The 11,744-nt window shown below is 39.7% G+C and overlaps 1 protein-coding gene across 1 annotated transcript; it reads right to left on the bottom strand.

Moving 5' to 3' along the window:
• Positions 1 to 304: 304 nt before the first annotated feature.
• Positions 305 to 3,403, bottom strand: nccrp1 (P1, F-box associated domain containing). Its single transcript, XM_076161441.1, has 6 exons — positions 3,163 to 3,403; positions 1,911 to 1,991; positions 1,737 to 1,833; positions 1,153 to 1,248; positions 654 to 792; positions 305 to 576 (listed from the first exon to the last, which is right to left on the bottom strand). The coding sequence occupies exons 1-6, from the start codon at positions 3,302 to 3,304 to the stop codon at positions 430 to 432; spliced, it is 702 nt and encodes a 233-aa protein (XP_076017556.1). The 5' UTR covers positions 3,305 to 3,403; the 3' UTR covers positions 305 to 429.
• Between the last annotated feature and the right edge of the window lie 8,341 nt (positions 3,404 to 11,744).

Genomic DNA, 11,744 nt, shown 5'->3' with positions numbered 1-11,744 from the left:
GTGGACATTACAATAAATAAATAGGCCAATAATGATCTGGGACTCAGGGACCTGGGACCTGCATGGTCTGTGGCCATAGGCCTAAATCATGCTTGTGATTTTCCAAGTTTTTCGAATGACAGAAATATTGTAGGGAAAATATAGATTGTTTATTATTGCACCGCACAGCGTAAAAGTCTTCAAAATCAATACACCTAGTATAGGCTCCTACAGAAATGCTGAGCATATTTAGAAAAGCTGCAAGTTCCTTTACTATATGACCAAAGCAATTATCAAAAATAAGCAGCATTTTTCCAAAAGGAAAACTAATGATTGCACCATTTGGAAGTAACTATAAATGCATTAAAATCAATCAATCATGATCACAACTTTGAAAGCAAATATATGTTGATTGGAATTGTTGTTTTCCATCTTGCAGAAAGGTTTGACCTAACGGCTGGATTTGGTTGGCTTGACAATCACTGAGGTGCCGGTGAACCGAGTCTGGAAAAACTCCATCATGAACTGGTTCTTCAGTCTGTGCAGGAAGTGGACATATCTCACCCCGGGTCCATAGCCAGCGAACACGTGTGACACCTGCAGGCCAACAGAGAGACGTACAGTCAGAGAAAAGGCAGATAACTCATGGCCGGACTCAGTTAGTTTTACTGTACCTCCTTCCAATTGTGTGAATAAGTGCTGAGGTCCTCAGTGGGGTTGACGCTGTGCTCTGCAATCACTGTGCTTTTGTCAGCTCCCATTAACTTCACATGCAGCTGGTAGATGGACTCGTGCAGCTGACTCTCCTCATACCTGACACAGGACAAGGAATTTAAGATTTAGAAACATGAAATAAATTGTGACTAAATGTTACATTTATGGTTTGTGCTTTGACAGATTTGTTTTATAGGATCTAGAGCTGTGTGCACTTCCAATTCCTAATTCCATGTTCTGTAAATTTATATGCACAAGCTCATACCTAGATAACATTTTAAGAGGTAAAACTTCATGACCCATGTACGAATGCACAGGCTATAAAGCATGTAGGCGGTGTCTAACGTCATATCACTCTGTGTACCATTGAAGCTGATAAGGCCATAGTGATAAGTAATAACAAACTGTCTGTGATGAGGGGTGGAGGTGGGCTGTGGGTGGAGGGGCTAATAAACCTACCAGTCCTGGATGAGTATTTCAGGCTGAAACTCATCCAGTAACTCTTCCCACAGGCCCTCAGCCTTCAGGTCTACAACCTGCTCCATGGAAAACCAGCTAAAGACAGAGGACAGAAAAGAGAGACATGTATGATGAGCACATACATCATTTGAAATAAACAACCAATCTATTCACTCTACATCATTCTCCATTCACTCTCAATTGGAGGGACAAAGTCACATTTGAAAACTCTGATGCCATACTGTCCATGTACATTCTGATATCATGCTGTCAATTCATTTGTAATTAGAAAATATAATATATATATTATACACATTTAAATACTGGTGTAATGTTTAATTTTTACTGTAAGGAAAAGAAACATTTTCAAATTTAAAAATCCATTTACATGTATAAAAATGTACATGAACGTGGATTTTCACATTCACAGGTAAAAATCACTAACACTTAAACACTAACCCTCACCCACTTGGTAAAGTGCCCAGGACTGCAGGAGCTTATTTGATGGAAGTAGATGCTTCCTGGTAGTCTCTGTAATAACAAGCTGTGTGGTTCACTTCTGATCCCCAGACAGTAACACTCACCTGTGCTGGGGCAATTGGCAGACCACTGCACCTGCTGGGATGCCACTGGTGTCATGGGGGAGGACCTCCGTGTTAGTGGTCCATCCGGTGAAGTTGCCTATGAATCACCTTATATGATTAGTTTAATTGAAATCACTTTACTTCATTTATTGTGTTATCCTGTGTGTTTTATACCTTCTGGTTCAAAACGTGGAGGTCCCCGTGGAGGCTCTTCAGACAGTTCAGCTTCAGGTGGAGGGGTGTCCTTGCTCAACCCTGTGGGAAACAGTCAAAGGGACACTGTTGAGGGGACCACACCTAATGTAGTGTCTGTAATCTTACAGCAAATACCACTAAGCCAAAGAATATATCTTTCTGACAGGGCCATTGGGTGTGTCTCTCCTTTTTTACCTGCTTAAACCACTCCATCAATTATAACCTCTATTTTGAATCACTCTTTAATCTTTTGTGTTTGTCTAAGTAAACAGTATTGACTTTTCTCACCAGCCGTCACATTGGCACAAGCGATCGTTACATAGTCTTACTAATTCTTTCCTGTGTCATAACTTGCAGTCTAACATAATCGTGCTGCTATTGGTACCACACAATCTGTTAGTGAAATACTTAAAACGGAACACAACACTTTTTTCGTAAGAGTAAATTCATGCTCTTTTGAAAGGTTTGTTGCTTTTCCTCTTTTAAATTATATTTTCTAAATATTGCATATTGTAACGGCCGATATTATTTGGGGAACTAAAGGAGCCTTTTGGTCAAAATGGATAAAGGCTTTAAGCAATGTATGTACTTAAAAACATCAATAAGAAGGAGTTGTTAAAATTGCAATAAATCTGGGTGTGATTTCTCTCTCTTTAAAAAAACAAACATTATATCAACATTTCAATCTTTGTACATTACAGCTTCACAGTATTAGAAGCCCAAATCGTTATTTTCCTGTGAAGAACATTATATTTTCAAATACCACTTAACATATGGTTTATGAATTTGATTTGACATTGTGCATTTCTTCTATGATATGTGTTTATAGTAAAGGTGGATCGCATCTCTACCTGCCTCTTTCACTGGAAACAGGTGCACTTTACTTAATTGGATACTATCCCACCAATTGGCTGGTGTTGATCTTGTGTGATAGTAAGCAGTAATGTGTCACAAACACAAGATTAAAACCAAATGCACAAAGTCACTCAAACTCCTAAATCTATTTCACAACACGGCGCGTTGCGTTCACGTGTTGCTCAAACCAGTCAGATACAAACTGTTGCTAACGGGTTTCTTTTAAAGGATTACTGTTCGTCTTAAACTGCAATAAACATGAATATCCGTCAGCACTGAACATCTGACGCTACTCTGACAAAAACAGCTGTTGTGAAGCTGTCCCTCTGGACCAGTGAAGACCCTCAGTAAACCACCATGAGTGTTGTGACGTTACCGTGAGGTTCAGGGTTCCTCAGCAAATTCCTGCCTAGCGGTTTGGCTTCATACAGCGACTTCCAGTCCAGGCTGTCCGGCATCGGTGCGCCCTGGAGGCTCCACGCAGCCGCACATTTCTGCTTCCATTCAGCCGAGGACATGGTGCTGGACGCTACTCGAACAATGAATGAGCGAGGAAGTATGTCGGTTTATGAGTTTATAGTAGTCCATACACACCACACCCCAGTGTCGCAATGAAAGGCAAGGCAATGCGCGCTGCTCCCTGACCTCTTAAAGGGCCAGTTACCACAAAAAGGTCTGCCGTTGCAAGTTACTGTACAGTGTGTGTTACTTCTTAAAAATACCGTTTTTAATCAGTTAAAGCTGGATATCCTGTCTGATCATTCAATGTCTAATCAATAAAGGTTTTAGTACTATAACACACATGTTTGAGGATTTTACCCTGAACAACAGCTTATTTTTCCCACACACATTCCCTTGGAATTTAGACGCATGACTATTGTTGCACATACGAAATGTGAAATTGGTCACTGGGTGTAATTTTCACTGAATGCCTGCCTACACATAAAAGTAGTCTGGGAAAAGTCTCTCAAGAGAAATAGTCCACAGTGTCTTTCGTCCATCCATCTATCTTAAGACCGAATGGCAGTAAATGACAATATGGTGTTATTTGTTTATTGAGGGTGTCCGAAAAGAGCTAGCAAAAGAACAGCTCTACAACTCCGTATTGTAAATAGCCCACAAATGGTCATGACTTCCTAACCCTGAACGACCTGATCAAAAATACAGACCAAATTACTGTAATGGAAAATTACAGTAATTAAATACCAGCGTCCTCTTACAATTTATGAAATGCATAAACTTGTATAACTGAAACTTCTCACACATATATGCAATTTAATGAAGCACTAACCTTGTTCATACACAATTTCTCACACAAATGTTTCCTGTTATGAATGTTATCACAAACTAGATACTGCAGATACACATTGTATCCTGTCACTCCCCAAACTCACCCACAACTGGTGACATCCCACCCCCGGTCGCCCCCACCACTCCATCTGACCCCTACCTCCCTTCTCCCTGAGCTGCGTCCATTAAATATCTTTGTATCTCCATACTCCTTGTCTGTTCTACCCAGTTACTCGTGCTGTGCAGACCCTAAGAAAACTCTCATCTGTCATTCCTTTTCAGAAATAAATGACAAGAAAGATAAAGTCAACTTCAATGCTCCATTCAATCAATTAAGACATTAAAGAATAAATAATAACAAAAATGTATTTTCACCAGAGCGAGTACAACCAAAGCAGGCACATGACTAATGGCAAAACCACAGATTTTTTTCCAGCATCTGTGAGTTTATTCATAGAACAGAAAATTAGTCATCTCTTCTCTCTTCTGTGTCTGTTTGTGCACGCATGTGTGTGTGTGTGTGTGTGTGTGTGTGTGTGTGTGTGTGTGGCCTTTAAAAGAATGCATACCTTGAACTATTAAACATTTACATTTTCCCAAGAAGTGAAATGTAACATTAACACTGTCATTCTTTGTGTTAATTTGTCATGAGAAACCAACAACAGCTTGATAGGAAACGATGCATTGGATAGTGGATAGTGGCCTTCAGATTACAGTCATGGCAGTTTCCTTGATTCCATATTACGAAAAAACTTAATTCACTTCATGTACCCTGTTTATCTTTAGAGTCTCTTAAGTTGAGTAGACACTGCTGTTACATTTTTCCATCAATTCCATGAATGTAAATGGATGTTTTAACTTGCATTTTGAAGAACAGGTGTGGTATTATGTGAGGCCTTTGGAGGCTTTTTCTGCTCTGAAAAGAATAAAATCCCTGTGTAAAAATAAAGCAGTTAAGCACAGAGACACACCCTTGACTTGGGAAAGTTACTTTTAGATGTTTCAAAAATTATCATAAAATGTGAACCATCACAAAATATAGACTGATCTATCAGGAACGTGTGTAACTCCCACTCATTGTCAATGCGGACCAGCTTTAGTTACCTGCATTATCAATGTACCTCTTCTCAAATTAAGTGATGAATGGGGTATGATTTAAAAAAAAAGATTTGAGGACACACACTGTGCAGTACCCAGGCTGACCAACAGATGGCATCCCAGGGACTTGACAGCCTGCATGGTGCAGAACCTCGTTCTACATGGACACAGAAAATAGCCAAAAAGTACAGCTAATCAGTAAAATTAAAACTTACAATGAAAGTATTAATAAACAATGAGTAATGCAGCAATTTATGGGCCGCTAATCAGCCAGTAGATAGTCTTAATGTTTCAGCAACAACTAGCCAATCAGTGGTTCAGAGTTTATCTCCACTTGACTATGACTCAATACAATCGCCGCAATATTACATTGTCATCATCATCATCATCATCATCACCAGTGTGCCAGTCTCTAATAGAGGCTTACAGATACATCACAGAGATGATGGCAGTCACATTCTGTTGGTACCTTATAGCTGCCAATGGAGAGCAGAATGAATATTCTTCTTGTTCTCTGTATTAATTTATACACATTTATATAAAAACATATAAACACAAAGAGAAGAAATTAATTCTCACACTGGAAAGCTTAAACTGAGGTCATATTGTTAACAAGCATATGTCGGTGTGCTCATTTTGGCATTAAAATAGAAAGATTCAGCTGTACTGCATCTTTTCCTCTAACTATTACCTCATCATGTGTCTACTTTAATAACATAACAATAACTTATCCTGTAAGTATTCTTTTTGACCTTGGCCTCCCATATGAGCGTGGAGACGGTCAGGCTCAGACCCTGAGGCGTGGCAAATGTGCCTCTAGGTGGCAACGTCAGCACTGAAAATAGCTGGCACAATTTGTGACCACCATTTACAGCATTAACAACTAGGAAGCTATGTGTTAAAGGATAGTTTATCTTAGGCAACTGGTCTTACAAGTGAAGACTTGAAGACATTTAACCTCTCATCCAAAAGGCTCCTTTAGTTCTGACAGAAATAATCAGGGTCCAGAGTATCATCAATTAACACTTAAGAGAAATTTGCTCTGGTCCTAGCTGCGTACATGTAACATATAAAAAAGACAACAAGAAACAACATATAAAAAACATATAGGAACAGCAGCTCGGCGGATAATTAGATTTAAAACACACTAAATTAAACAAGTTAACTAAATGAATACTGATGAATAAAGTGTTAAAAACGTGCAGGGGTAATCAGAAGTAGCAATGACCTTGAAATTACTCCACAGAGTTTCTGGAGATAGCATGTTTTATGCAATGAATAGAATGGATTGCTGTTCTCTTCTTTTGATGTTGTATTGTCTGAAAAAATACATTTGCTAGATTTCAGATGATAAATGTTTTATTCTTATACCAGCTTTTTGACCTGCAAACATAATGTGCTGTTGATGTGAACAGCTTCCCTTACAAAAGGTTTTTAAACTGTAGAAATGTAGATGAATATTGGACATTCTTTGAAATGGGGGAAAAGTCCTTTTAAAGTTATTTTAATCTTGTGTCCTTGAGTTTAACTCATTAGATGTCTATCACATAAGAGGCTGGTCAGGGACAGCAAAAAGCCAGAGAGGCAAATGATATGCAATATGACCTCTTGTCTTACTGATTGTGGGATGGTAGGTAAGACAATATTCTGTTATGTAAAAATGTTCCAAAATACACAGATGACAAAAAGTTGGTTGGTACATTACATATAAATGCAATACCAAAATTGCAGTGTCGGCATTTGATGGAGGGGTGTTGTTTCCAAGCCTATATGTCATGGGCGTGTAAGATTATGTAACAGACACAACATGACCACAGCTGGCACATGTCAGAAATGCATGTACAGCTGCATTTCAAGATGCAATCACTGTTCAAGAATGTACAACATCTACAGTCTGACCTGGACTGGTCAGTGGTCATGTAATACATATATAATGTCCTCAGAGAGAAATTAGCTCTGTTCACACTCATTAAAGCACAATTCAGAGACGTTCTGTGACAAAAAATACATGAACATATGAAACAGAAATCTGATACCTTTGTTGACCTAATCCCAGCACAAGTCACCATAGGCCATATAGCTTAGTTGGCACCTGTTGTCTACGCCTCTATCGCTGTGCATTGTGGGTTTTACATACTGATGAGTGAACTCTACCCTCACATGCAAGATAATGTGATCATTAGCTCCAATCTTGTTGGATGAAGAGCACTTTAAATAAACTCGTCATTCATATAGAATCAGTCACCTTGTGCAACATATAAGGACAGACGCTGCAAAGCAACAAAACTGATTCACGCATACACTCACTCACACACACACGCACGCACAGACACAGACACACACACGCACACACACGCGCGCGCACACACACACACACACACACACACACACACACAGTATAATATAATATCCCCTTGGCTCAAGCACTGTGCCAGGTGTGGATGCATGTTACTTGTACATTGCACAGTACATTGTGTCATCGAGGGTCACATAACATGTCCACAGTCCCCAATCCACAGTCACGTACTGCACTCGGAGCCTCAGGAACACAGTCTTAACGCCCTGATATATATATCAATACATTTCCCAACTAGATTCATGTGTTTTGGTGCAGTTAATCCTGTGTCAAGTGCCACACCTATTTGCACAAGGACAAGGTGGAGGATAAACACACTTCACTAATCTGACTTTAGACACTGGTTTCTTTGAGGAACAGAGTTTACCTGCAGGTCAGTTAGTTTAATAGTGTGCCACCATCCTGCTTAGTGCCACATTGTTTCATATATTTCGACTGGAGGTTTTAACCTAAAGCAGGAGATTCCCCTTTCTGCTTGGAGAAGGATGGTGGACAGAGAACTGACTCGGTGAAATTGAATAGGTGTCTTGGGTGGGCGGGCCCTCGTATTTAACAGGTTGCAGTTGGCTTGGTTTGGTATAATTATAGACTCAAGGCTTTAGTTTCAATGAACAACCACCAACACTCTAACAAGCAGTGAAAAAGAAAGTTCCTCTTGCATAATATCCACACACAGATCTATTCCACCACCATTGAAATGTATTCCAAACAAATTGCAGAAAAGAAAGAGCCATTTAGGCTTAAGTTGACCGAATCTTTAGCCAGTATGTAGATGAAATGTGTGCTACAGACCTGAAGATTGATTCAGTAAACATCAGGCTCCACCAGTTGTGACTGAGGTAGAAAGAAATCTTAGTTATTAATAATACACTGCATATACTTCCATGCATTTCTTTGCTTACACAATCTAATACTTCTCTAAAGACAGGTGGAAAATTAAATGTGGTGGAGAAGCTATAAATATAGTGTTCCATAAAGGTGTTATATATAGAGTCTTCAAACGTCATTGTGCTCTGTTGCCAGGCACATAATATTTATTTTCAAATTCTTTCCTGTCACCAGGTTGAAACAGTTCTCTAAAGAAATAATTGCAGACAAGTAATGAATAATGTTGACCGAGGGTATGAATTTGTAAATATTCTTGCTATCTGGCATATTTTACCTTCACTTACTGTGCTCAAAGTGCAGCAATGGCTGCAGCTGGGCTATTTTGACACTGGCCAGTGCTGTTGGCATAGATTCCAAGGGTCAACCTGTATAGGTTTCAAGAAAGGCATCCTGTTAGACTATGAACTAATGCTCACTTCCTCTGAAACATTCACTGTGATACAAAGACAAGAACTGTTCATGTTCTGCACTGTTGGAAGTGTGTTTTCATTGTGCACACTGTGATATAGGCTCTGACTCAGCCAAGAAATATTTAACTGCACACAATTCACTCATTCTACATTACATGCCATACTTTTTTCATAGAATACTATGATTCTGCACTCATTTGGTAAGAGTCCACTCGTTGATGTGAGAGAATTTCTGCAGCCTTGTGGGATTTCAGCAACTTGCCAAGCTTGAGGGAATCCATGCTCATAATAGAAGTTGGCCACATCATATCACCACCCTGTTGCATGTGTTCTAGACTGATATTAGTTAATTGCTCTGGGAAAATGTCAGCAACTGCCAATACTGTGTGTGAAATCTCATTTACAGGTGATGCTATTTCATTTCTCAGCTAATTCATAATTCCTGTAATGTTGAGATGACATTTGCTATGATTGACATTAAGATGAGAAAATTACATACATAGCTGACAAATACCTGGGGCCAGATTTACTTTACTTGTGTTTTGCAGGGCTTTTTACAGACAGTAAGGTGACAAATAGTATTTGTCCACTTGTCCATTTGTTTACTAATGTGCCACATTGAGAGTTTGCACTGGTAAAATGAGAGAAAACTTGCAAATAAAGCATGTGTGTATGTTTGAGTTAATGCAAATGTTGTTTAGAGCAGGCTAATGTAAAGCTGCAAAAAATGGGAGGAGTGAATGTTAATTTATGCATATGGCTCACTATGGCTGATTCATCATGGCTGGTGTTGCAGCAAAGGTACTTGCAGCTTACGGCCGCATTTACAGGACAGTAATTTACGTCATGCTTAGAAAATGAATCCATTAGGGCCTTCAAGTGAACTTCTGCAGGTTTGTTTATTTATATAATCAGTAATACAAAATACCACACTAAATTGAAAACATGTGGCAGTGCAGAAATTTGCATCCTGGAAGATTTTGCGTCATGCTTTGTAAACTTGGCCCCTGGTGTCTTCTTTCTCTTTCTGCACAAGATTCAGGCAACTATGTAAAACAAATTAGACAAATTAAATGGTGCATGAAGGGAAAAATTGGTGCATGCATGTGGGAAACCTGCACATTGACTAATTTAGCAACCTCCCACATGGAGAAGGACATGCAGCAGACAGCTGTGTAACAGGAGATGGGGTGTCAATTCAGGGCAAGGACATTGTGACCAACTCACATGCTACTACACGCCAACAGGTCTGGACACTTGCAGTGACAAACAGGGAGGGCGAGGAAAGCACAATATAAGTAGTGTTGGGAGTGAATAAGAGGCGATGTGTGAAGTTGCGTGGGATATGAAATAGGCAGGAGAATGTTACATGTGCTGCCTGAATGGACAGGACGACATGTAATGAGAATGACGTGAGAGACTGGAAGGAGCAACTGTCAGGCCTGGCAGTTGCTAGTTGGTTTGGCTGTCCAATGGCAATGTGGCTAGTTGGGATGCACCCCTTGCCTTTGGGCTCCCATGGGTTACCATTTCCATTGCACATGCTCATACACACACAGCATTGTTATTCAAGTCATCCAATTACAATTGTTGTCATCCAATAGCAATAGATAGGAGAAAGTAGATAATGTAAATCCTTTCCTTTGCCCTCTACTTTTGGTGAGGGTCAAGTACTGTGGTACCCCTGAAGCAGATAAGGATGACTTATCTTACCCAAGGACATTTAGGCAGGTATGGCCTTTACTTTGAACAACTGACAATACTACAAGTTGCATAGTATGAAAGTTCCTAGGATGCAGTGTGTCTGGAAACCCCTGGGGAAGCACAACAACCAAGCAGCTATCGAGCATGGGTACACATTGACATCATGGTGCGAGACATTGAATCTAATATCAAAATGGCATCAGCTTACATGCTGAAAATTCCATCTGTTTGTCAGTATTCCCAATGCAGGTTTGATATCTATTGGTTTGCATATGAAGGTCTGAGTCTGGGCTGTTTTGAAGTTGTTTAGCAGCAACAACCACAACATCATGATACGCAGTGATATGCACCGCAAACCAATACAATAGGCATACAATATCTCCTATGTTCTCAAATCTTCTGTTGCCTTATGAAGTGGTACTTTATGTTTAAGTTCCATTGTATTGCTCACGTTATTATATTTATATATATATATATATTATATATATTTATTTATCATAAATTTAATTTTGACAGCATTCCCTCTTTTTTTGTATTGCCAATCACCTTGAAACCCCAATGACCATATTATGACGTTGGTCCTCTGCATTTTATGCCACCAAGCTGCTGTATTGGAATATAGTGTAGTTGTGCATTCTATAGTGCAAAACTAACCAATCATCCTTTAGGGAGCAATTACTCCTTATCAAGAAGGTTTCTTATAACAGGTTTCTTAACAGTGACATCCCAGTACTAAACACTTGCCCAACCAAACAGATGTAGTGAGAATAACAGAAAGGTTTGACTACGTGTTCCTGGGTTTGGGTGAATTCTTTAAGAGAGACAATTTTATTTGAAAAATTTTAACAGATGGCAAGCCTGCCCAACCTTCAGACCTGACACATAAGGACCTCTGATCTCCATGGAATGCTTGGCAAAAGAGTGGCTCAGCTTTTTTCAGAGTTACTTAATTTCCTTTGATCCCACCCCCACCCTCCTCAGATCCTCCTACTGCACCTATGTATGGGCGATGGGGCTAATGGGGCTGAGGGGAGGGGTTGGATGTACAGCTGCAGCCCCTCACTTGGATGACTGAGGTTGGCCTTTCATAAACGGTTCAGAGTATCAGAATCAAGCTCTGACCAATGAGAGCGCAGCAAGCACTAAAAATGGCCAAGCCAATGACTGAGTGTCTACCCAGTATATAAATGGTGAGCAAAGACCTCTAGAGTT

The sequence above is a fragment of the Genypterus blacodes genome, unplaced genomic scaffold (assembly GCF_046128005.1).
Source record: "Genypterus blacodes isolate CSIRO-AG114 ecotype Tasmania unplaced genomic scaffold, CSIRO-AGI_Gbla_v1 ptg000111l_1, whole genome shotgun sequence".
In the NCBI taxonomy this organism is placed as follows: domain Eukaryota; kingdom Metazoa; phylum Chordata; class Actinopteri; order Ophidiiformes; family Ophidiidae; genus Genypterus; species Genypterus blacodes.
This window is presented reverse-complemented; position numbering and strand designations above follow the sequence as displayed.

Excerpts from the sequence above, each read along its gene's own strand:
- nccrp1 (XM_076161441.1), bottom strand. The coding sequence starts at position 3,304 with ATGTCCTCGGCTGAATGGAAGCAGAAATGTGCGGCTGCGTGGAGCCTC. Across the intron at positions 1,249-1,736 it reads TGCCAATTGCCCCAGCACAG|CTGGTTTTCCATGGAGCAGG; the intron begins GTGAGTGTTACT and ends CTCTGTCTTTAG. Across the intron at positions 793-1,152 it reads GAAATACTCATCCAGGACTG|GTATGAGGAGAGTCAGCTGC; the intron begins GTAGGTTTATTA and ends GTCCTGTGTCAG.